We start from the raw sequence: 26,925 nt of genomic DNA on the forward strand, positions 1-26,925 counted from the left end.
TCCTGGTCATGTGAGGTACAACCAATCGGGTTTGAATATCTAGAGTTGTTCCTGAGAACACAATTTTCTCTAATAGCTATACACTTCCCGGTTCACCCGCAATAAACTTTCCAACGATTTAAAATGTGGTGACCATAAGGCTATGATGGGTGTCGAGAATAACTTGATAATTTCAGGTGCCATATTGTTAGTTTTTCTGTTTGGACAAACTGACGGATATAATTATGACATAGGATTTGAATATCGGTATCGGTACAAAGCAGAATCACTGGTTCTCGGAGATTTTAGAGTCGTTACCATTGTAAAGGTAACTAAACTTTTAAATTCTTTTTCCACAAAAGTATTAACAACATTACATATCATTTTGTTTCTTATGCTCTTAGAAAATGCTTAAATTAGATATGAAAATATGAATATATATAAGAATTTAATTTTTTTAAATTTGACAGATGGATATTACTGGGAACATTATATGTTTTGAATTATTTAAGGAATCACTGTCTAGTTAGTATAGTATGCCAGGGCATCAACAATAGTGGGGAACACGGGATACATGGGCGAAGCCCGTTATGCATAAATTATCCCATGTTTCCCACTATTGTTGATGTCCCTGGCATACTATACTAACTACACAGTGATTCCTTATATTTCCATTTCATTGTGAAATAAAATTGTAGATGTAGACTTTAAAAAAGCAGACATAGATTTAAATTACACGAGGATTCCCATCCCAATTTCAATAGTCCTCGTCCACTAACGTCAAACACAACGGCAGTAGCACGAAATTTTCATGCATAATTGGCCTCCTTAGTGTAAGACACAGAGACAAGTGCGCACGAGATTTGCATGCATATTGGGCCTCCTTAGCTCATGAACTATTGACCTGCCTCATTTACATTCCGGTAGAATTATCAAGAAATTAACTCCGATAACTTTCGAAGAGTTATCACAGAAGGAAAAATTAGAAATGGAAATATTCTAACATTTATTTTAAAAACTGATTTTTTCTGCTTAGCTATGAAATGTTTTTTCGGTCTACTCTTATTTGGTTTGGCCAAAACCTTGATTTTAATTTAAAAATATTCATGATATATTCATAGTGATTAAAATATTTCAATATGAAAAATGGAGATAGCAAACAGGATTTTAATTCAAAAACAATTTGAAACAACACAAATCTTAAGCTGAGCAGATATGGACCTCTAAAATATCAAAGGTGGGATTAAGTGCCATGGAGAAGTGAGCATCCCCTATCGACCAGTCACACCGGCCGTGTGCTAAGATGTAAAATTCTTTCATTTACTTGAATTTTTCATTAAATTATTATTTATAAAAAATCATTTAAAAAGATAATCATACAATTATATTATAATTATTAAATATATTATTAAGTTCTGATAAAATCTGCTAAATTATATTCAAAAATTCTAACCAAGACCTTCACTTCAACATTTCAAAATATCGATTTTTTTCAAATGAACAAAATATATTTTTATTCATTCATTCATTCTTATGTCGATACACATCTGTTTCATATTTGGATATTTTACGTAAAAAACGTTAATGGTAATCAAACAACTAAGCTCTTTGATAAACCTGATGACTTTAACTTTACAATCGTCGACTTCCCTTTTTTATGTAGCAATATACCTTAGTTCTTAAGGTCCAGCTAATAATCAAAATATATACAAAAATATGATTAGCGATTAGCTTTTCCATCGTCAATATCTCTAACAAAAGAAAAGTCTCTAAGAGAAGGATTCTTCTAAAAATATTGTAAAACTTAAATGGACGAACGAACTAAAATAAAGTTTGTTTGTTTGATTAACGTTCTGAGAATTTGTCACTATTGAAAGGACAGTTTTATAGAGAGAGGCAAATATCGACATGTACTCGACAGGTGCGTTCTTTGATCAGTAAAGTATCAGTCACATTATCCAGCGATGGGGTATACGATGAGAAACCGATGCGTTTTTTTGATGAAAATGGCGTGGTTTCCGGCCGGGCACCACTAGTGATCGGACGGTGACTGAGGCCATTTTGCGAATCGGTGGGGTCATCGGTAGGAAATAACTCGTAGTTAAAATTCAGCGATGTCACCAACGATGCCCCACATCGCTCCTCATCGGCAACCCATCATTAACACATCTTTCAAGGAACGGCCGATGTATTGCCGAGCATCGTCCAATATCCGTTGAATCTGAGGTCATCGGGAGGTTGAGTGGTGTTCAACAGATAACGGCCGATCATCGGTCGATGTTCGACCAAACACTGGCCGTAGTCAACCGATGTTCGAACGATGTTCATCAATGTATGAGCGATGTAATATACATCGGCCGATTATCCTGGAACATCGTTTTATGATTAGCAATGCTTCGCTGGGCCTTTGTAAGTCCAGCCGGCAACCACGCCATTTTTATCATATAAAGCATTGGTTGCCCATCGTATACCCATCGCTGGATAATGTGACTGATTCTTTAAGGACAACTAGGCCGATGTGGACCGATGTTGGGGCATCGTTAACACCACGGATTACCAACGATTACCACCGGTCTACGGCTACCGGCCGGGAAATGTGACCTAGGCATAAGGGATCAGTAAAGTATCAGTCACATTATCCAGCGATGGGTTATACGATGAGGAACCGATGCGTTTTTTGATAAAAATGGCGTGGTTGCCGGCGGACACCTATAGTATTCGGACGGTGACTGAGGCCATTTGGCGAATAGGTGGGGGTCATCGGTAAAAAATAAGTTGTAGTTAAAAATCAGCGATGTCCCCACTGATGTCTCATATCGCTCCCGATCGGCAACCCATCATTCACACATCTTTCAAGGATTGGCAGATGTATGACCAAGCATCGTCTAGTGTCCGTTGCATCTGAGGTCATCGGGGGGTTAAGTGGTGGGCAACAGACATCGGCCGGTCATCGGTCGATGTTCGAACAAACATTGGCTCATAGTCGACCGACGTACAAACGATGTTCACCAATGTATGAGCGATGTAATATATATCGGTCGATTACCCTGAATCATCGTTTTATGATTAGCAATGCATCTCTGGGCCTTTGTAAGTCCGGCCGGCAACCACGCCATTTTTATCAAAAACACATTGGTTGCCCATCGTATACCCCATCGCTGGATAATTTGTACTAAGCCGATTTGGACCGATGTTTGGGCATCGCTCACACAACGGATTACCATCGATTACCACCAGTCTACGGACACCGGCCAGGAAATGTGACTAATGCCTAGGTCACAGTCCCCGGCCGGTGGCCGTAGACCGGTGGTAATCGGTGGTAATCCATGGTGTTAACGATGCCCCAACATCGGTCCACATCGGCCTATTAGTCCTTAAAGAATCGGTCACATTATCCAGCGATGGATATACGATGGGCAGCCAATGCGTTTTATGATAAAAATGGCGTGGTTGCCGGCCGGACTTACAAAGGCCCAGCGAAGCATTGCTAATCATAAAACGATGTTCTAGGATAATTGGCCGATGTATATTACATCGCTCATACATTGGTGAACATCTTTCGAATATCGGATGACTACGGGCCAATGATTGGTCGAAAATCGACCGATGATCGGCTTTTATCTGTTGCCCACCACTCAACCCCCCGATGACCTCAGATTCAACGGACAATTGACGATGCTTGGCCATATATCGGCCGATCCGTGCAAGATGTGTTAATGATGGGTTGCCGATGAGAAGCGATGTGAGGAATCGTTGGAGACATCGCTGAATTTTAACTACGAATTATTTCCTACCGATGACCCCACCGATTCGCAAAATCGCCTCAGTCACCGTCCGATCACTAGTGGTGCCCGGCCGGCAACCACGCCATTTTCATCAAAAAACGCATATCATTCTCATCGTATACCCCATCGCTGGATTATGTGACTGATACTTATGGCATTAACTGTGGCACGGGAGCTCGGCTTATACTCTCCAATTCAAATGACGTCTTCAAATACCTGCGACGTAAGGATCCTCCTAAAAACAATGCAAATACAACAATACGAGTGCCAGTATATACATGTACATTATATTACAATAAGTTAATTTTGTTTGTATTCTATCCTCTCATTGGTTAATATTGAAAAAAAAGGAATGCGTATTATTTCTGTATAACCAAGTTTATGCCTTATGCTCTAGTCACGTTTCTCGGCCGGTAGCCGTAGACCGGTGGTAATCGGTGGTAATCCGTGGTGTGAGCGATGCCCAAACATCGGTCTACATCGGCCTAGTAGTCATTAAATTATCAGTCACATTAACCAGCGATGGGCCGGACTTACAAAGGCCAAGCGATGCATTGCTAATCATAAAACGACGATCCAAGGTAATCGGCCGATGTATATTACATCGCTCATACATTGGTGAACATCGTTTGTACGTCGGTTGACTATGGGTTAATGTTTGGTCGAACATCGACCGATGATCGACTGATTTCTGTTGCCCACCACTCAACCCCCCAATGACCTCAGATTCAACAGACACCCGAGGATGATGCTCTGTCATACATCGGCCAATCCATAAAAATGTGTTAATGCTGGGTTGCCGATCGGGAGACATCGCTGATTTTTAACTACTACTTATTTTCTACCGATGACCCCACCGATTCGCCAAATGACCTCAGTCACCGTCCGAATACTATACGCATCGGTTTTTCATCGTATATCCCATTGCTGCATAATGTGACTGATACTTTAGAGGCACACACCCCTGACAACCAGCAGAATCATTTATATCCATACAATCCTCTCATTTCCAGTCCTCCATATTCATGGAAAATTCCAGATTTAATTAATGTACCTTTACATTTATACAGTTACTCGATCTTACCACATATAAACAAACAGCATGGCTGCTACGTCTAAGTATCAGTTTTTACTTCCCTTTGAACTAATAAAATGTAACGAAAGTTTACAACCACAGTTAATTAATGATTTTAAAATTAAATTATAAGGAATGACGCTAATTATTGACCAAATTTTTCGAATATAACATGGTTTGGGTCAATTTACGATTTTCGTAATACGCTTCGCGGATTATAAAGCGTAATTAATTATAAACTGGCCCAAACCAATTTGACCAAGAATTAAAGTTATTCCTTAAATAATCGAAGGGATGGGGGACATATTTATTATGCTACTTATCAACCTATGGAATTAAATAAAACATTTTCAAGGTTGCACTGGCAGTTTTCTAAGGCTTTATCAATGTCTGCATTTGATATTACTAAAACGCAGTTTACGAAAGGGTTTTTTAATACCCTTTAAAACATCAACAACAGCATGTCGGAAGTGCTTTGAGAAATAAAGTGACACTTCAGTTAGTAAGTAGTTACTTAAACAAATATAACATAATGACTAAAAGCAGAATATTGAGAGTAAAATATTAAAGTTGAAAAATTGTGACTTGCCATACAGTTGCACCAAAAATAGGGAAAAAGGAACAATGCTTTAATATATGATAGACTGAATTTCATAAATGACATGCAAAGTTATTTTTTGCAAATATTGCATTGTTAATTTCATTGAAATTGAAGTGTTTTGTTTTCTTACTGTTAATTCTGTCTCCTATATCTATCTTTGATTTCAGTTCCACGTCAGACCGTTAGAGCGGAGGAATGGATCCCTCATCTGTCACCTCCACGTGGACAGCTTCACCCAGTCTGCAGGAGGAAGAAGTAATTTTAACATATCTGATAAAAATTTCTTAATTTTGAATGACATCGTACTAGCTCCGGGACAATTAAAACTGAGATGAGCTCAGTTTTTTTTTAAAATCTAAGTCTCACTTTAGTATTATTTATCACATTTTAAAAAGTAAGACAGATCAAAAGTGAGCTTGTGTCAGTTGTATGGCCCTCTAGCCAGGATAGTTTAAGAAAGTAAAGCTAAATCTAGGTTGTTGCCAAATATGAGAAAATTAGAACAGATAAATTATTCTTCTAGAAACGCAAGAAACAAGCAAAATGTCTACAGCTTCAACTATTTTTTTTTTATCTTTTCTTTGTTTTAGCACAGACCAATCCTGTGGGCTGGACCTTTAAGAATGGGTATATATCATTCTGATTTAGAGATACAAATTTTAGCAAATTCTTTAACATTTATTTTTTTCTCTTCCTACTATTTTCAATAAATGATTCCATTGGTTTATTCAATCTAGAGTTGGTAAGAGTTCTATCTCTTGACTTCAAAACTTAATTTAGCATTTATAAGTATGAAATAAGGAAGCTTTTTGGGATTAATGAGGTTAGCTACTTGTTTAATGAATTCCTCATCATAGTAATAAGTGTTGACAAAATTTTTACTGGTACTTAGTATCAAGGACTCGACGTATCGTCAGTTCAAATATTTGTATAGGTCACACAAAATCCATTGATAGTTGTATTTTTTTAATAGAAAACTTTTATTACCAGGTAATTTATCTAACTATATTTAGTTATTTACGTAAAATTTAGGTTCGAGATTTCGATATCTGAAGATGGTTTGATTACTGAAATAGCACATCATCATAAAGAAACAGCTGACGTACTCAACTTAAAGAAGGCATTAGCTAGTGTGCTGTCAGCAAAGGGGAAGGTTAGAAATATTTGGGACTCTTGCAATTGTAAACTAACAAACTCCTAAAATAAACTGACATTTTTACTCTCAACGATAGTAATCATGCACATGTACGCTCTGTACACACGAAGACTTTATAAAGTAGCCATTAGTACATTTATACTTGCATAAAGAAAATTTAATTAGAAAATATTAGTGCACTATATAAGAAATGTAATTTTTATGGGAGAACTTTTGAAATTAGCAGATTTCTCTGGTAGCAACGAATTTCTGAAATTTTTTTTTAAATTGTGGCTCTACTTATACACCGTCAATTTACCACTATAAAAATATATACCTATCATATATAAAAATGTCTTGATAATTATTTAACTTTACACAACACGCGGGTTTCGAGATTGTAACTTCCTACGGTAGAGGCGCGAAACGTAACCATTTCAGCATGGAGGTGGGACAAGTTGTTTCTGTACACAAACGTGCAAAATTAAATGAACGATGTTTATGGCTTTTTTAAAGTTATAGAAAGATAATAATGTTAAGCAATGATGCATTTAGGATTTTATCAAGCTCAACTGTGTATAACTGTGTATATTTACAAATCTACTTTATAGGGTACTTGACAACGAAATAAACGTAGTGGTCTTTATAGAAAGTAAAAGATTTTCTTGATTGTACAAACATTTTCTAAAAAGTTAGTGGGTTCTTTGAAGTTATAATAAGGAAAATAATCAATGTGTCATTTAAATTCCCGACGTGCAATGTTCAGATGCATGTGTACCGTATTTATTAGAGGTCCATATCTCTCTTCCCTCGTCTAAAAAGTCTCACATCCACTTATATTTTCTTTTTTGTTCCGATTTTTTTTACTTTAAAAAATGACGCCTTTACATTAATTCGGTTATTTTCGAGTTGAAAAGTGCATCTTTACTAGAAACCAGTATATCGATGATGCAATATATCTAATATATAAATAACTGGCCCACCTGTTTGTTTCCGCGGCAACGGAACTCTCCTCCTCAACGAAAGAGCGCACCAAGGAGATAATTTCGATACTTGCGTATTGTCGTTCTACATAGAATGACAAAATTAATTAACATGTCTTTGATGTGATATCGCAATGCTGAGTGTGAGCATCTAACCTATAATGGCATTGTCATGTGACAAAAGTTACATATTAACATAAAAAAAACATAATCAGACATACTATTGCATCTTTCTTTAAAATTCATATCATAAAGGAAACATGTAATTGTGGTAATCGACATGATAAGAAATAAATATCATTTTATTAAAGTATGACCATAATGGCAAACAGAAGTTTAAGAACTGGGAGCACGACCATGCAGGTAAATGCTAATTAATTATGATCTGGCATTTTCTACAAAACTGAAGTATACATTCTAATCCTCATGACAAGGTTTGTTTCATCTAATTTTAAAATAAAACCACATCTATATGAACATTTTGATATTTTATGAACTTTTTATTTGAAAGTAAGCAATCAATTAATTGAACCTTTCTAAATATGAATATGTTTTAAAATGGAATTGTTATTCTAAAGGTTATCTGGAACATCAGTATACCGTTCACACAACTCCATCAGGCTACAGAGTAAACAAGTTTCATGAGAGCAAGGACCATGTCTACAGAAAACACGCTAAGGTAAATTAATTTTCAGGTTATAGATTAAATAGTATGCATCCATAAAAGATAATTACTAGCAACTGTTTGACAAAGATTCCTTCGCATTTTTCTGCAGGATGATAATGTTAACCAAATTTTAAAACAAAGGAACTGTGACTATTATGATTATAATATTATTAGTATTGTCGTTCAGTAAAAGTGCTTGAATTGTTTTGAATTTTGCTGAGAAAACAAACTTTGTCAAGTGCATTTATATTCAACAATCGTCCTTTACTTTATACATGAAAAGTTTAAAAAGTTAAGTACTGCTCATGAATAAATATTTATTTGCACCTATTTTGATCAACTTACTACTGTTTTTTTTCACTGATAAAAAGATGGTTTAATAAATCCCAAAATCTGTGAATTACTTTTCAAATCTCGATATCAAATAAAATTTTCTAGACAAAAATCAAGCACTTTTTCGTTTCCAGATGCTTCGACTTCATTTTATTACAAATGGTACACAATTACAAAAATAAAATATAAAAGTAATTTTTCAGACATTACATTATAGTCACGCTGGTCTTATAGAGTACGTGAAAGCTGATGATAAAATTATTCTTCGAAGCAAAAATAAGAATAAACCCCCAGAAACAAGGTAACTATTTGTTACGTATGTTGTATTAATTAGAAATTTAGTAAATGATAGACGAGGACAAGAAACCTATTACTGTCTGTTTTCGTTCGTCGTCAGGCATCGTTTGTTTATGTCGGTCATAAACAATTTACAGCGATTTACGAAATACATGTAGTGGTAGAGTTTTCTATAGCTTGCTGGATAGCTCAATAGGGTATTTAATTTGGTCTAACAAGTATTACAGTGTTAGGTTTGAATCTAGGTCACAAGGTTACTCAGCTGTATCATTAGATTTTACAGGTAAATGTGTGTTGATTTCGATGTTGTATGAAGCCACATGTATATGTCAAAGTGTTATGCTGTAAATATATGCAATATTTTTCTTTAATTGCAAATATATTTCAGCAAATATATTTTCTAGCTCTTCAGTAATGCATAAATATCCTGTATACTATTCTTTTTTAAATTGATTCAAAGTCTTGTTACTTTCAACATAAAAACCCATATTAAAATTTAAGAATTTAAAAATAATTTATATAATGAAAACTAAATGTTCTTAACTCTCATTGCTGAAAAATCTTAAATTATGAGATTTTGCTTTTAAAAAAATTACCTCTAACTTACAATTTTTTTTAAATGTAAAAGAATAAAATAAGAATTAAATCAATGTAAAGAATAAATAAATAGCAAAAGTACCCGTAAGTTCTTTTGAAAAACAAACTCTTAATCAAGTAAAAATTTTACGTATTTCAGAGAGTAACAGAAATGAATAGAGAAATTTGCTGGGTGTTGACATGTTCATCATAATTTATAATTCAATACATGTTACATGTGTTATTTTACATTTAATATTATTCTATTTAAGCGACTGTTTATTTATAATCCATACAGTGATAGAAATTGCTGTGGGAGCTAATTCCTGACTTTGTTTAACAATACCTTTTGGAAGAATTGAAAAGGGGGCTGTCATTCACTAATTCTGCAAAAAATATTTGCAATTTAAGAAAAGTATTGCATTTATTTACAACAGAACACTTTGGCATATACATGTGGCTTCAAACAACATTGAAATCAACTCACATTTACCTGTAAAATCTAATGATACAGCTGAATAACCTTGTGACGTAGATTCAAACCTAATGTAATACTTGTTAGACCAAATTAAATACTCTATTGAGCTATCCATCAAGCTATTGAAAACGTTACCACTATTTCATAATTCGCTGTAAGGAACTCAGCTTCTTCTCTTAAACCACTGAACCATGTTTTAAAATATAATGTCAATCGACGAAGGGGTAATAAACTTGCTTGGTAAGTTTATAAATTATTAGGAGCAGGGATGCTTATACTTACTGTAATATAATTTAAAGAAGCATATTGATCAATTTAATGTCTTTTAATTAAAAAAAATTATAATTTTTTCTTTTATTTCCTTTTTAAATTTACAATTATGTCTTTATGATTCTTGTCTTTGACAATTTATTTTGTCTTATTTTGAAATTACGTAATTTTACCGCAGGTACTCTATTCCAGTCAAAAAAGAAATCGAAGAAGAAACAACTGGGGGTAAATGCAGCATAGATAAAAGCGTGCTTATTACAAATCAGAATTCTTTAAATCTTAATTAAGTATTATTTGGGGAATAAGCAATTTATTAAATTATTCTCAGATCCTTCAGCAAGTTTTAAACTTGTCTTTTTTGGCCCTTGTCCGTTATTTGATTTTAATATATGATTTTGTTTATATAACTTTTTGAAACATTGTTCTATTTCAAGTGAATGATCTTAATTTTAATCTATTCCAAGAATTGAAAGATATTGAATCAAGCACGTCCACGGAAGTGAAGCTCATCAGCAGAGTGTAAGATATTTATATTTAGTACAACATTCAAACATAATAAAATATATATTGTTGAAGCTCCACTGAACTGAAGGCTAATGTTTGCCTATTTATGGTTTTTTTTTACTGTTGTCAGTTTGTTGTCTGTTGATTTTTCACATTTTCGTTTCTTTTCGAGAACAAATGGCAAACTTTATTTATTTAAAAAAAAAATAGGAATTGAGAGTTAATCTTGTTTAGTGAAGGACAAACTTTCACATCAAAGAGAAGATAAGAAACGAATAGCAAATTGAAATGATTCAAAGCTAATTTTAATGCCAATATGTAGAGAAATATTAATTATGAATGAAATTCATAGTATGTATTGATAAAACGATCTTTTTTTTAAATTCTCACTCTTTTTATTTTCTAGAGACCTTAGCAAAGCGTCTGCAATTCCGTCACTACACAATCATTTGAAAGTGAAAGACAGTATAGTTGTTCAAAGGGTAAAAAAATTCCTTTGTTAAAATATTCTATATGATGCATTTTTGAATTTTGAATTCCAATAACATTTGTTCTTGTGATTTTCTTACAGCAAAAACCAGAAAAGACCAGTTTATCAAAAGTTGAAAAATATATTGAAACGAATGTGTCTTGTATCTTGTCATACAATGATGAAGGTAATTTATTTTATATTCTATTATATACTTGTATATCATTTCTTTTATATTTTTAATGCATTGGTCCTGAAGTTGACGTTTTAAAAATGGTAAAAATAAAAGGGATGAGAGACAACATATCGAACATTTTTCTCCCCATGTTGCGTAAGATAAATATTGACTTAGTGATATCATCTATGCAAATTGTTTACAAAAAAAAAATAAATATATTTGGATATTTTTCAACACTATTTTTGTTATGATAACTTATATTTATCCCACTGAAGATTTTCTCCTTTATTTTTTTCCCGCTGAATAAAACCTTTTTTCAAATTACCTTATATGAGGTAAGTTATTGACAAACACGTTGATGATACAAGAATATCAGCAGTCTCGATTAAAATCATCATTTCGTAAGCTTGATGGAATATAATGACTTCATTAGCACATACAATTTATCATGAGTCAAATGCTGATTGACGTTTTTCATACTTATTGTGAGGACATTTCTTACAAACTGAATTCTCGACGGATTTTCCGCTTATTTTCCAATCATGAAAAGGAGCAAACGTCAAGTATGACCGGTCAGCTTGCTCACTCATCCATGGCACCTGATCCCACTTCTGGGGTTTTAGAGGCACGTGTTGTTCCTGATGTTTTTGATTAAGGAACTTTTGAGTTTGATTATTGTTCATTATACAAGTTCAAATTAGGAGAAGTGAAAACAAGGACTAAAAGGACTAAAACATTAGAGGTGGGACCAAGTACCATAGAGGAGTGAACATCCCCTGCCGACCGGTCACGCACGCCTTGTGCTCTTTGTCATGGTCAGGAAATAACGAAAAAATCCATCGACAATTCAGCATGTGAAAAATGGCTTAACAATTAGTATGATTTATTGGTTATATTTATTTTAGTTCACAGAGATAGAATGGATTGTTTTGCACACCTCTTACAGTTAACCCAGCGCCTCCAGAAAGACGGATACGAGGAACTAGCCACGAGAGAGCTTTCTAGAAAATGTCAATCTAATGACAAATTGTGCATTAACAGAAAAAATATATTCATCGATCTTTTATTGAAAGAGGGGCAGAATATTACACAGAATTTAATCATTCAACATTTCTTAAAAGACAAAAATGTCAACGAAACAGTTATTTTTCGGATATTTTTCCATATCTCGGACTTGAAACATCCTTTATTGGTAATTTGTCAAATTAAGAAATAACATTTTGACATGTATTTTTGTACAATTTCCTCTGTAGGTATTTATTCCTTTTTTGAAAATAATTTTGTGCATATAACTTGTTATTCTCCAGGTATTTTTAGAGGCTGTTGAAGAGCTATGCCTGGGACAGAATCAAACAAACATAGGTATAACTGGACATGTTTTAAAAGAATAACGTAAAATGATGTGGATATGGAAAATATTCAGTTTAAATGGTTATATTTTATTTCTTTATTTTTTATGCTTTTGGAAGGAACAATCGCCATGACGAAAAAGCAAAAGTATGCTTGCTTGGCGCTAGGGACATTGATAAAAACTTATAGAAACAATAAGCAGCATAGTGAAAAAATAGATCATCTTCTGGATTCACTGAAGAAGTGGCTGTCCCCACATAACCAAAGTAAAAAACAAAAAATTAATCTATTTAAGAATGATATATCACTAGAAATTGAAAGCATATATGTTGTTGTTTTTTTTTTTTTAATATTAATCCGTTTGAAACCACGATCTTTATAGAGCTATGTTCCAGATTTTGGCAATGACTCGATTTTTTTAAAGAAATAAACACGGCTTAGTTAACGTAAAAAAACATTTAAAGACATATCTGTATGAGATATTTGTTGAAAAAATATTGAATGAAATAAAGCAGACAGAAGCTAAATACAATTAAATTTAACATAGACACCAACATATTAATTTGAATTCAAAGACGAATCATTATATCAGTAATAAAACCAAAACACTTTTTCTAATCATAACAAAAATTTCTTAATCAGCGAATTACAAAGAAATGTACAGAGAACGAAGACAACGTCGCTCAGTGGACAAATTTGATAGAAAACTCCATAATCATACTTACTCAAAAATGGTGTTGATTCACACTCTGGGGAACTCGGGGAGTGCCAGAGACCACCTGTTAACATACATGAAGCCCGGAGAAGGAGACAACAGCTGGAGAAGGGCAGCTATTTTAGGAATGAGGCACTTTAATTGTGTAGAGGTATTTCAACCATTTGTCTTTAATAATACTTATATAAAATGATTTTCCCTGTGTCTGCAAAAGTGTGATGCTCTTGCATTAAGAAATTTCTTTTTCCGCTTTGCTTAGAGTTCTACTTCTTTACTTGAATTGGCCGTTAACGATGAACATACCATAGTCCGAAAGCAGGCATTGGAACATTTTGAAAAACATCCTTTATCAAAGAAAAGTGTTTCACAGCATCGGGATATCATATTGAGGTATATTGAAAACGAAAAATAATATTCACGTGAGTCTGATGTTGTTTGTATTTTATTTACATATTAATTTAGGACTTCTCTGTTGGTAAAACATGAAGGGGTTATTTTTAACTTAATTTCTATGGGATAAATGATTAAACCTTGTACCATCGTCCTTCGCCATCACTATAGCTTAAATTAATAATAATACTGAGTCTACTCTACAGGAAATTGCTTCCATATTATTCATCATGGCATGGCTTTTCTCGAGAAGAGTTTTTAAAATTTACTCCTAAACAATTCCTATTGCGGTCCTATAAACATTTATAAATTTGGAAAATGTAAAAACAAGAAAGATAATTGTACAAGTTCCCTTTATTCGCTTCACATACCATTTTTAAGTCACCTGAGTCACTCAGGTGACCCATTGCTATCCGTTTTCGTCCGTCGTTGTACGTCATACTTCGTTCGTCGTTCGTAAACTTTTGAACATTTTTAGCTTCTTCTCTGGAACCACTGAATCAATTTAAAGCAAATTTAGTATACAGCATCTAGGGGTAAAGGGACACAAAATTTATGAATTTCAGGGTCCTTGGGATGTGGCCAAACCACCAAAATTAATGCAATATTCAAAAATCTTCTTCACTCCTGGACATCAAGGATTCAAACTGTTAGCATGATTGTAATAAGCACTGAGCCCTCTACCAAAATTGTAAATTCATGGCCCCAGTGTAAGAGATTCTTGTGTAAGGCGTGGCTCTATTGATCATATAGTGAAAAAGCATTATTACTTTGAAAATCTTCTCTGTTCCTAGATATTAAACAAACTAAGTACATAGTTATGATAAGCAAGAGTGTCTCTTCCAAAATTGTATATTACATGACCCCTGATCATGCTGTTTGAAAGCTTCATCTATTAGTTTATTTTATATTCTATGGATCCTCTAAATAGTTGTATTATACTCAGGTGACCTTTTAGGCCCTTAGACCTCTTGTTATCTTAATAAGTTCAGTAAACCTTATTTCTTAACCAACAAATATGTCATTATGTTGGAGAAAGAAAATGTATGTTTGCTTAGTTATATATATATGTATATATTTTATATCTATATATTTCCATCATAGACGGGACTATAGATATCAAACATTAATGCGTATTAAAAGAGGAATTCTGAAGCTGCAAGCTGGAATAGACGGTTTCCTATTTTCTCTTAAATTACCTGGTGTACAATGGAGTAAGCAGCTCGGCAAAAGCTCACTTGGAGCCACATTTGGACTTGAATTGAGGAATGAGTTACGACTAGAAATAAGTATGTAATATATTTATCTGAAGTACAAGATTGAGAAACATCTTTGACACAATTCTTAAACCGATTAAGCGATAAGTGCATTTGTAGATATGTAATGCATGCATTATCAATAAAACGTTAATTTTTAGAGCCCCTAAGTGCATACGCCTTATTGGATATTTATGACGATGCTTACGCAAAAGTCACGATTGATTGGCTGGAAATTGACGAGTATCTGTTTCGTGCTTTTGTGTGCTACAGAGGACATGCCGGATATGACGTCAATGTTCTAAAGGTACGATGCTCTTCCACAAAAGTTTTTATTGAAAAAAGGAATTTCATTTTTTTTTCCGAATGGAATAATTTTTCATCCCTTTGATCAAGAGAAATGTAACTAATTTATGTAAGGTTAGTTGGGTTGTTAAACGAAAGAGAAAAACGCACTGAAAAAAGGCAACTTTTTGTTTGCTGAAAATTGGATGAAGAAAAACAAAAATTTAAGTAACTGTAAGAATAGAAGCGTAGTTCCCTGTTGATCATTATCCAACATTTTGTATTTTAGGATCTTGGAGTTGATGGTATCCAAGACTTGGTTTTGGTTTTCGACAAAATAATCAAATCAGTTGTCGACCCAGTAAAAACTGTCATTAAGAATTTTGAAAGTATTGTTAATCGTATGCAGGGCAATGGTATTCAATACATTGTCAATAAAATCATAGAATTAGTTAAGAAACTACCTATCATTTTAAAAACTATCATTAAAAATGCCATCAAAGCAATCCTTAAAGTTATTGAATATGGAGGAGTCCCTTGGATTGATCAAATAAAGAAGATAATTACCAAGACAAGATTATTTATAGAAGAAATTAAAGAAGATGTTACACAGTTTTACAATGTAAGTAGGACATTTTTATGATGTTTTTTTTACTTTGTTATCTCCTCATTGCAATGTTTCCACCAGATGTTAGAAAATTTGAAAGCTTTCTTTTCGTCAACAGAAACATTGTATTTAAAGTAAACCAAAAACAAACCTGATTATTTTGATTTTTAATAATGGCTATTTTTAGATCACCTGAGCAGAAAGCATTTTATTATCATATTGTGTCCGAAGTTCTTCTGCAAACATTTACATTTTTGACCCCCACAACCACTGGGCCAATTTCAACCAAACTTGCTTAAAAGCATCTTTGGATAAATTGAAGTTTGTTTGGTCATTCCATTCTTCATAAGGAGATTATTACGAATTATTAGAAACTCAGTAGCATCATTTAAATTTCTTCTCAAGAACTACCGGGCCAGAAAAGTTTAAAATATCATGTAGAGTAAATTAAAATTTGTTCAAATCATCACCCCACCCTACCCCACCCCTTCTTTTTAGAATACACTAGTTGGTATATTTTACGTATTTCCAGACCATTGCTGATGCTATCACAGTGACACTTCCTTACATAGGGAAGAAACTGATGGATACTGTGGCAACAATATTTTGGGTGGTGAGGAATTTCTTGTCAGATCCGGTACAGTCCGTAACTAAGTTCGGAAAATGTGTGTTAGAGTGAGTATAATTATAATGCTGCATATTTACGTATAAGAATGATCTTCCACGATTTGTGTGGGAGGACATTTTACAATCCTGTGACAGAAAACACAACTCCATCTTTCGACAGAAAAGGTATCTAAGGACAAATCACGAAATATACTTTTAATAACACATGCTTTTAAGTACCAGTATTTTTTGAAAGATTTTATTTTATGGTTTAAAAAAATTTGCTTTCTTGGTGCCTTCTTAATGTGTTATGTATTGGTAATTGTTGTTTATAATGTTAAAAAGTCATGTTTTATTTTGTATTTAAATTTATGGTCACTGAAATTATCTGTTATTTTTGTTGTGATACAGTATAAAACTTGCGATTGGAATGTTTCTGGACGTGAAAAACAGAATTGTAGAACAACTATCCTTTCTGAAAGGTAATTCTTAAAAGAACTTTTTGATACTTTAAATGCATATTCTTACATAAAACTTGCAATACCTTGCAATACGACGTTGCAATTTTAATCAAATGTTAACAAAGAATATGTCATGCCAGTTATATGAATGGATTAAATTTTTTGGTTTTTTATATCACGTTCATTAATTACAATAAAATGCATCTTCAACAACAGGTGGCACGCCATTTTGGGTAGACTATTGGGAGGATTTTCAGGAGATTTGGGGAGACATCCAGGATTTATTTCGACTTCTATTTGATAAGAAAGAAAGTCAAACTACCTCCGAGTTTGACAATGAATTTTCTACAGCACTGACAGATGGCATTTCAACAACGGTAAATGAAACTGCATTGCTTGGCAGAAAAACTACGATTTTTAATATTTTACAGAACAACTCGTCTTATTTTCGAAATTTTTTAATGAAAATTCTCGTAATTTTCGCAAAAGTTTGGATTTTTTTTTTCTAGAAAGAAAAAAGTAATATATTCATCGAGATTATTGAAAAGACGTTTGGAGAGGTTACAGCTCAATTCAAAGAAACTTTGATGGAATTAGTAGAACCTTTTTTGAAAGCCTTCCAGTCTGTCTTAAATGCAGTTAAAGCAATCAAGGCAGCCTACACAGCTGTCAGAGACATGTAAGAGATTCTATTTTTTAAATATACAATTTGTATGAATTTACAAAGAACAGAATATCAAAATATCTGCTCCATAATGTTTGCAAATCATGTTCGTCATATATTCAGATATTAGCAATAGAATGGCAAACCGTTTATTTAATAGATTTATGAAAGTAAAGAACATTGTTCAAAAGATATTCGGATCCAAGTTTCATATTACATTCCCCAATCGACGGAGAAGTGAAGATTCAACTTGTGGAGCTGGCGTTTTCCCAACGACGACCAACAACAGATATCAGACAATAGGAGTTGATGTGCAGGTGTCTTATAAGACGAAGGCAAGATCATCTTACAGCGATTTTGGTCTTTTTTTAAAAATAATATTCATTATCCAGAAAAGCGCACTTCTTGGATTCTAATAAAGAAAACGGGGCTTCATAACCTTATTGATATGTTGAAATAGGCGAATATAATGAGTAGTGTTTGATCTGTAGAAACTTCCATCAATACAGTCTATATGTTTTGCAGATATTATGCCCACTAAATGGCAAGGTTACCAGGGAAACGAAACGAGTAACGATTTTGCCTACAGACGCTGATTTCGTCGAATATGAGATAGTTATTGAAAATATTATTCCAAACACCTCGATCGCAGATGGTGGTCAATTTCTTTCAGCAGGTCAGGATATCATTGGAGAAGCCGATAGATCACCCTGTGATGACAACAGCATCCATGTTTCTGTTCGAAAAAGGTCTTCCGTTGAAACAAAGGATTCTGACTTTGAATATATAGACCCGTCTCCGTTCTTAGATCACCTGGTCCCAACACCAGAGTGGATCTGGGATTGCAAAGATTTCACCTACATTAATGCTATCAGTGTCGTCGCAGCCGATGCCGTTGATAAGGCTGAGGAAGGAATTGAAAAAGTAGAAGAGGAACTGTCTCGACTGCGCATCGAAGGAAGTGATGATCTTGGCAATCAGTTTCCCCCTGAACAACCAAATTATCGTCCTCCCGAGTTCCAAGTTGCAACTCCTGACGATCCAGCCGCTGTTGCTCAATGGGACAAATTTAAAGAAGGGTTCAAAGGACTAGTTTCAGGCTTCAAAGACATAGCCAAACAGCTTTTTGATTTTTCAGGCAACAGGTAATTTATGAAAGGAATTGACTTTTAGAATTTAATCTTTACGTTGCAGAAGATTATACATTTGGCCATTCAAGTTAAATAATATCTAAATATCGAGCATGACCAAGAAAGCGGAGAAAAGAATTTGAAATTAAACGCAATAAAAGTCGGGGATAATGAAGAAAAGATATCTCTCATTCTTGCATGACTAAGTCGTACCTTATCAAATTTGCTGTATTGTTGTAAATAATTTCAGAACTGGACCCAATCTTCTTGACCTTGTGGATGTTAATTCTTACACACTCGGAAGAATAAAAGAACTTCTCGGAAAGAAAGTTGGAGAGGAAATGAAAGTTATTTTTGATAAACTGATGGAGCTTCGTTCTTCAATAACTGCTCAAAATCTTGATGGATTATCAATATCAGACCTCCGTTCTCTACTCTCCATTTCATTCAACACAGTGACTGGGTCAAAGTCAAACATGATATCAAGAGTGCTTTCAAAAACGGAAAATGGTTTGTAAAGAATAACAATAAAGTAAAGTGAACGTTAAATCGAGAAAAATTTAGATTTTTGATAAACTAAGCTTATTACAATTTTTTGTCAGCATAAAGTACTTATATTTAAAAAAACGATTTCATCTTAGCTAAAAATTCATAATACTGCCTAATATAGCATCATTGATGACGATACATGTCAACGCATCAGGTTTATATGCTATTACCAAAATCCTTCATGTTGTGCTCTAAAGGGTTCAGTAATACATTCTTTAAAGATTAAAAATACGGAAAGACTTAAAAGACTAATGAATAAACTAATAATGATAGACTAATAAATAATTTGAACTTACGCGAAATTGACTGTTTTGTAATATCAATATTCATTGCAAGGTATATATTTTGAATAATTAATGTTACTTCTTGTAGATTGCCCAATGTTTCAAAACAGACTCTCCAAAGGCCCCGGAAATGTTTGTTTTGTTCATCGGAGTTGCAATGAAATTTCTTGTGCTGTATTACTTTCTCATGCAACTCACAAATTTATGGCCACCGTTGATATCAAGATGGATGGATGTTTAAAACAAATAACATTGAAATCTCGCTCCAAGACAGTTATTATATCTTTTGAAGATGGTGAGTAAAAGAGCATGTTTTGTTTTAGGTATGTCTGTGGATTATCATTACTTTTTGAATATCGTTGAATTATCATGTTTCGTTCTAGGTGCGGACATAGAACAGAGAGTCTCTCTAGTAGATGTATCTACATTAATGAGTGCCAACCTTGTTGTATCGATCTCATTTGACTGGTCTACACCAATCATCTCCATCTCTGCAGAACTTTGCGTGAACGATTTTATCTCATGCCTTCATATTGTACCAGTGTTATTGAATTACGAACTCGACACTACCTGTTCTCAAGGTTAGACAAAAATAGAAAATGCAGTGTGTTATGAACACTTTCGTGAATGAGAACATTTTCTCATTATAGCCATAAAAAGATTTTTTATACAATGAAAAATCATAATATCAAGAATACTATCTATACTATTAAAGGAAAAAATTAACATTTTCGATTTGTAAACTATAGGAAAATACTATCATTACCCAAATATTAATGGGATCTCATACTTCATTTTTTAAATCAATTTTAACAAATGAATCTGAAAATCTCGATTAGAATTTTAATTTTATGGTTGAAATTTGGTTTAGTATACGAGATATGATTTTTGCTTTTAAATATTTTTTTATTTATAAATTTACATTAGTCAATCTTCATCTTTTAATGACAATACCTCAAGTCGATCAAGTAATCATTCTTTCTTGAGTACGAAAAGCAAACGAAACGAGACAATCGGAAGTCCTTGACTGCACTGGCATTCGAAGTTGAACATATATAAACGTTGAATTTCCAAAATTGATTCTAAAGAGTGCGAAATCTTTATGGTTAAACACAAGTCAAACTAAATATATACATATATGAAATAAAACAAATATTTCTAGCATTTTAATGAGATATGATACGAGTTTGGTACATGATGAAATCTTTAAAACGCCATTATAGCATTTGATTTCCAGACCAAATTCATGCCATATCTTATTGAGTCTTAAATGATTCCGTTTTTATTAAATGACATGAAATTACTGCATTTGTTTTGTTCTCTTTTTTTTTTAATAAAATAAACAACAGAGGACGGAAGTAACAGCAAGTTACCATCTATGGATAGCATAACAGTGCAGGATTTCATAGCAGAGCTCTCGGAGCATCATCTACTCGATCAGGACATTCTGCGAGTAATTGACACGATAAGAGAAGCTATGATGGAGCAGGTGGGTGAATATTGTTAAAATTTGTTAATATTACTTTCCTCTTGTAAAAGAAATATTTAGAATTCTCACTGGTTTAAAAGCATAAGTTTTTTTTAAAGATGACAGCCATGTAGAATATTGATGATGATTGTTCATTGATGTTTATTTAAGTTAATCAACGATCCTCGGACTATTCTGAAAATCTTGGGGAAGGAATTCAAAAACAAGATAGACTTTTGCGAAGAAGTAGATGTGCCATTTCCAACAGGCGATTTTTTAATTGCTAATGCAACATTTGGGCCTATTATGGCTGGCCCTATTCCAATATACTTCGGTATGTTTGATTGTATATTTGACTTGTACTGATTTTGGAGAAAAGAAATTAGAAATAAAGTATATAGATATTTAAAGTTGTCGAACAAAATGATTAATTTGATAACATCAGTTGATTTTATGAAACTCGATTATTGCTATAAATCCAACAGATAACTAGTTAAACCATTTATTTAAATAAAATCTTCAGACGTGGATTTTTTTAATTCACAATTACATTTAAAAGTTGTAAAAAAAATATTTTGTTGCACAAAGAGCTTGGAGCTGCCGCATCCGTTGGGCTAAGAATACACGTGGGTCTTTGCATAAAGAATTGTAATGTAAAAGTAAGTAGAAAATACCTCATTTTTTGTCAAACTTTCTTTTCTTACTATCAGAAACATAAATAAAAATTTTACATATTTTTAATATATGAAATAATATAAATTGATTCTATTTCTATATTTTTTATTTAATGTATATGTTTATCAAATAGGGAATACTAACCCCCTGGTCCGGGGCTAAAGTGTGGGGCGGAGCATATGTAGGGTACTTCATATTTAAAGCGGGAATAAGACTTACTGGACACCTTTTAGAAGCACGATTTCCACTCACAGCAGAAATAATATATAATAAGTTTCCTCTTGATGTAAGGTAAGTTTTTCACTACGATTTAGATTTATGAAGTGGCACATTTTTTTAAGCTGAGCATGATTTGTATATAGCCATTCTCTGCATTGGGTTTCCAATTTTCGATGTCTGCATTAGACAAGCTGATTAGGTAAAGACACTCACTTTTTAAAAGAATAGTTTTGTCATTTTGAAATTTTTAAGAAATGATTTTTCAGAGAATTTGTATTTGACCTGTATGCTAAATATAACAGATAATTTTTTGGAAAAACTAGACAGTTAAAATATTAGCAAGAATGGACTCTGTAAACATTAAATATCATAAAAAAAGCGAACTTTCTTAACACCCTTTATATAGCCATTCTCTGCATTGGGTTTCCAAGGTTTTGAAATATTTCGATTTAACGCATTTATCTATATTACAAATTTTTATTTCAAAAATTTACCTTTTTTAAAATTTATTTTTATTCTTTTATTTTTTCATACTTACCGTTAGTCCATTATTTATACACTGAATTCACGACGGATTTTTCCCGTTATTTCCTGATCATGACAAGGAGCACACGGCTGGTGTGACCGGTCGGCAGGGGATGCTTACTCCTCTATGGTATCTGATTCCACCTCTGATGTTTTATAGGTCTCTGTTTGCTCTGCTACTATTTTGTATTGTTTTAGGGACTCCTGATCTTGAACACTGTCCGTTATCTGCATATGTTTCATTTATTCCAATGTTTGACGAATAATATGATTTAAAAAACAGTTTAATGGTAAAATAAGTCCAAAAACTTTTGAAATGTTTTTAATAAATCTCCTGCATCTACTTATTATAAGAAAATAAATCCCTTAGATGAAAAGATGTATTAAAATATTGCAAGGTTAAATTGAACATGATAAATTCAAATTTTATAATTTTGATAATAATACAGATACATGCATTTATAATATAAGCCTTGGTAAATTGTACAAATACTTAACGATAGACATGTCTAAAAAGCAATGGGGGCATGGAGTAAGATATATACTGATTCCTGATATTAACTGACATATCTATAAAAACGTTTTGTTTTTAGAGGAAGCTTGGATTTGACACTTGCACCATTACGTCTTAAACTGGATGCATACTGCATGCTAGATTTTAAAGTCTGCAATTTAGCAGGAAAATGTTACAATGTTACCCTAACAATTTTTCGTGGAACAATGTGGACATTTGCCGTACAACCTATATCAGCCAATATTTTCACAAATATAAAGGACGAAAAAGACACATCTCCGCCTGAGTTTGTATCACCTGGTTTAACCAGTCGAAGAAAAAGAGAAACTACAGACAAATGCATCATCAAGCAAATTTCAGGGCGAAATCATAATGACACTGCATATGAATTACAAATTGCTGCAGACGATGACAAGAGCAAGTTGAAGATATTTTATGCTATTGGATTACAACAAGGCGGAACCAATGTTGTAGATTTTACAGAAATGGGAGGCTTTTCAGTGCTAGTTGCGACAAATGACTTGCCTAATGGAGTACCTTTATACTGGACTGTAAAAGCTGTAAACACCCAAGGCACTGATGCCAGAGTGTACTGCATGCTCCACACATACGACAACACCTTACCAGATGGCCGTGTTGATCCCTCGTATCTCTTTAGCTCACATCCAAATGTTTTGACTGCTACAATTTCTGTATTTGATGATTCTGATTTAAAGCAGATTCATAGCCATGCATTGGGTTATAGCTCCGGTAAGTACGGAAGCGAGGTTGTGCCTTGGAAAGATCTCACACTTGGATCTACAACACTGCGAACAGGAATTACAGGCAACTTGAAGCATTTCAGTGTTCCCAAAAATGGCAAACTAACAAGTATACCATTTTCTGTGAACAGTGCCCATACTCCTGAAGACTGTGCGACTCAATGTATTAAATCAGGACAGCAGTGCGTTTCATTTGACTACAATTTTGCCACAGAATCCTGTGAGCTGCAAAATGCTGTAGAGAGCCCAAATGCAATGTTAAGAATGAGTGGTGCATATGCTAATTATGAAAGACTCGGTGTTGGGTACAATTCTTATGAGAGATATAATAATATTTCTTTGGAACACGGCATGATGTATTTTTTCAATGCAAGGATAACTAATGTTCTTGGATATGTTGGATTTCTCCAATCATACGGAACAATGGTTGATTTTTCTCCACCGAGCACTGGGTCCCTGGGAACGCATTACCAAGAGACATTTTCAGCAGATGGCTGCAATGCTTCGGTTGCGCAGCGTTGTGTTGAAGTAACGTGGAAGAAAAACCACCGGTAATTTATAAAATATGATAGGCAATACATCAGTAAAAATATGTCTGAAAATTTATTTTGAAGATTCTGAACAAATAAATAATAGGGAGAATACTGACTTATTTTACAATGGTGATCATGATAGGAAATGATATTATTTAAACACTTATGTATATATAAAAATTGAAATGAAAGAGACATTTCGACAATCTATCAAACAAGTCTTTTTTGAAAACGTACATAAAAACCATTTTTCCTTTTTTCAAGCAGCATTATTTGTGTATTTTAGACATATTATTGACGGGAAAGGAGCCACGACAATATTTAATGGGCACACACCTCTAAAGGATAAAATGTACACAAGATCCAATCACTATATATCAGGTATTTTTTATGTTGAATTTGTACATGTACAGTATTGTAATGTTAAAATAGAGTCTAAGTGACTTTACAATCAATATCAATAAGGAGTGGAAAATTGTTTTATGGCTTAGCACATATTGCCTTTCATGAACAATGGCTTAAAAAACTGAAAGATGTATTCATTGGAGACAAAGTATCACACAATTTCCAAAGTGATAACAAATATCCCATAATCTAAATCGTCATTGGCAGCAGTAACGGCGTTCCAGAAAGCATGCATGTATCAGGAATACAATTATCTCTGCTAGGAGAAAAAAGCCTATTTTATAATGTCCTGAATGTGTATGTTGTAGTCAATTTCGATGGCTTCCATGATGATGAAAGTGGAATTTACCAATATACTTGGGCGGCTGGGAGGGCAGTTTGTTATGAAGACGTGGTCAATTTTAGAGATCCACACGGATTTCTTCACAGTTCAAAGCACTGGACACACAGTGGATACGAGAAAAACATGTTTTTACAAGTATGGATTCATGATTGAAAATTAATAAAATAAACTACTTTAAAAACCTGTATCTTACAGATATAATCAATTTTTCAGTCTTCGAAAATTTGTATTCCTACTTTCATGAATGTTTTTTCTTTTATATTTTAGGATGGAAAATACTTCATGACGGTTCAATGTCTCAATAATGTGGTATTTGGTGGTTCTCTGGTGACAACAGTTTGTCACACTACCCCGTTAACAGTGGATACAACGCCACCTTTCTTCAATAGTGTTGGTGAAATCTATTTCGATGAACACTTCGACTTACTTGGTATATACTATAAGGCAGGCGACAACGAGTCATTTTTGCGGAGTGTAGATTTCGGACTTGGAAAAACAAAATATGACGTTCTTGTCAGAAAATATTCATATCACGAGCCAATGAGCGGGGAAGATGCTCCCTACATCGTCATAGAAGAACTTGACTTAGAAGAGGGTGTTCCAGCATGGCCTAGAGTGCGAGTTGATAACGGAGGTGCTTTGCTTTTTTTTTTTTTTTTTTTAAACACCTTTCTTTTCCGTCAATATCATATATCTTAATATTTATTGAAGTTTGTTCGTATCAAATGTACATTTTGTACACATAAAAAGCATTTAAATCTTCTGAATGTTGCCTTGATTTTTTTTTTACCAATTATGGGCTTGCAATACATTTCTTTTTAATTTTATTTTCTAGTTGGATTATTTAAAGCTGAGAGTGGTCCTGAGCCAATTTTGATCGACAGATCGCCTCCTGTAGCTGGTCAAGTGCTTGATGGTCATGTTATACATTATGACTTGACTTATCAATCCACTTACAAAGAGATATGTGCCCAGTGGAAAGGATTTTTTGATCCAGAATCAGGCATTGATCAGTAAGTTGATTTATGCACACGTTATTTGCTTAGTAACATGGAATTGGTAATTTCAAACAAATCAACTGAATTAAATGTAGAAAAGATACATTATCTTTGTTAAAGAATATGCATTATCAATGCTTTAAAAAAGAAACTATATATTTAAAGTATATTTATCAATTTTGCGTCAATTTTACACCAGTTAGCAACTTGTTAATTTTCACAGTTTTCGTTGGGGTGTTGGAACTTTCCCGGGGAAAGACAATGTAGTGACTTTTCATAATATATCACATAATACAAGACATTCTTGTTCTGAAGTAGTCCTTCAACATAACACACGGTACTATTCTACGGTCATTGTCTTCAACGCAGCCTTGAATTCTAAAGACTCGAATAGCACTTCCGATGGAGGTAAAGGGATTTTTTATGAATAGAAAATCGTTTATTTATATTTTTTAACAATGCAGTAATGCTAAAATTTGAAATTGAAAGAAAATGTTAAAAATATACATCGTATCTGAAAGATATACTGCGTATAAGAGAAATTATAGGGATATTGAAATTATATTAGTGAATAGTAAAACAAATTTTCTGAAAATATACGATCTAAAATAATTTATAATTAAGAAAAAATAATTTGTCATCGGAAACAACATTTAAAGCGTCTGTTATTTAAAGTGTTCAATTTTTATCATATTAATGATCTTACCAAGAGTTTTGTTTTGCTTTTGTTCAAATTTTAAATGCTGTGTGAAGAAAGGCACATTTTATCTAGTAGTTGTCATTAACTCATAAATTAAGTTCTAATAAAGAGGATTTGAGAATTTTTATAAGGTTTTGTTATTACAATTAGATATATG

General features: G+C 33.3%; 1 protein-coding gene across 1 annotated transcript in view; it reads left to right on the top strand.

The window, feature by feature from the left end:
• The first annotated feature begins 13 nt into the window (after positions 1 to 13).
• The window catches only part of LOC134249704 (uncharacterized), a 38,189-nt gene continuing 11,277 nt past the window's right edge, over positions 14 to 26,925 (top strand). Inside the window, exons 1-38 of the mRNA XM_062732051.1 lie at positions 14 to 307; positions 5,608 to 5,695; positions 6,031 to 6,067; positions 6,473 to 6,593; positions 7,870 to 7,921; positions 8,137 to 8,237; positions 8,762 to 8,859; positions 10,358 to 10,404; positions 10,644 to 10,698; positions 11,090 to 11,165; positions 11,255 to 11,339; positions 12,236 to 12,522; positions 12,638 to 12,692; positions 12,800 to 12,946; positions 13,323 to 13,546; positions 13,655 to 13,785; positions 14,890 to 15,074; positions 15,203 to 15,348; positions 15,616 to 15,948; positions 16,466 to 16,608; positions 16,951 to 17,021; positions 17,217 to 17,377; positions 17,510 to 17,679; positions 17,825 to 17,999; positions 18,190 to 18,809; positions 19,045 to 19,304; positions 19,716 to 19,922; positions 20,011 to 20,208; positions 20,977 to 21,116; positions 21,267 to 21,429; positions 21,684 to 21,754; positions 21,904 to 22,061; positions 23,108 to 24,340; positions 24,609 to 24,703; positions 25,036 to 25,205; positions 25,338 to 25,704; positions 25,906 to 26,083; positions 26,292 to 26,476. Coding sequence (XP_062588035.1) covers positions 143 to 307; positions 5,608 to 5,695; positions 6,031 to 6,067; positions 6,473 to 6,593; positions 7,870 to 7,921; positions 8,137 to 8,237; positions 8,762 to 8,859; positions 10,358 to 10,404; positions 10,644 to 10,698; positions 11,090 to 11,165; positions 11,255 to 11,339; positions 12,236 to 12,522; positions 12,638 to 12,692; positions 12,800 to 12,946; positions 13,323 to 13,546; positions 13,655 to 13,785; positions 14,890 to 15,074; positions 15,203 to 15,348; positions 15,616 to 15,948; positions 16,466 to 16,608; positions 16,951 to 17,021; positions 17,217 to 17,377; positions 17,510 to 17,679; positions 17,825 to 17,999; positions 18,190 to 18,809; positions 19,045 to 19,304; positions 19,716 to 19,922; positions 20,011 to 20,208; positions 20,977 to 21,116; positions 21,267 to 21,429; positions 21,684 to 21,754; positions 21,904 to 22,061; positions 23,108 to 24,340; positions 24,609 to 24,703; positions 25,036 to 25,205; positions 25,338 to 25,704; positions 25,906 to 26,083; positions 26,292 to 26,476 — 7,198 coding nt within the window. The 5' untranslated portion in view covers positions 14 to 142. The remainder of the gene's footprint in view (positions 308 to 5,607; positions 5,696 to 6,030; positions 6,068 to 6,472; positions 6,594 to 7,869; positions 7,922 to 8,136; positions 8,238 to 8,761; positions 8,860 to 10,357; positions 10,405 to 10,643; positions 10,699 to 11,089; positions 11,166 to 11,254; positions 11,340 to 12,235; positions 12,523 to 12,637; positions 12,693 to 12,799; positions 12,947 to 13,322; positions 13,547 to 13,654; positions 13,786 to 14,889; positions 15,075 to 15,202; positions 15,349 to 15,615; positions 15,949 to 16,465; positions 16,609 to 16,950; positions 17,022 to 17,216; positions 17,378 to 17,509; positions 17,680 to 17,824; positions 18,000 to 18,189; positions 18,810 to 19,044; positions 19,305 to 19,715; positions 19,923 to 20,010; positions 20,209 to 20,976; positions 21,117 to 21,266; positions 21,430 to 21,683; positions 21,755 to 21,903; positions 22,062 to 23,107; positions 24,341 to 24,608; positions 24,704 to 25,035; positions 25,206 to 25,337; positions 25,705 to 25,905; positions 26,084 to 26,291; positions 26,477 to 26,925) is intronic.

Source organism: Saccostrea cucullata, unplaced genomic scaffold, assembly GCF_032062105.1.
Source record: "Saccostrea cucullata isolate Sc308-1 unplaced genomic scaffold, CSIRO_AGI_Scuc_v1 ctg305, whole genome shotgun sequence".
Lineage (NCBI taxonomy): Eukaryota > Metazoa > Mollusca > Bivalvia > Ostreida > Ostreidae > Saccostrea > Saccostrea cuccullata.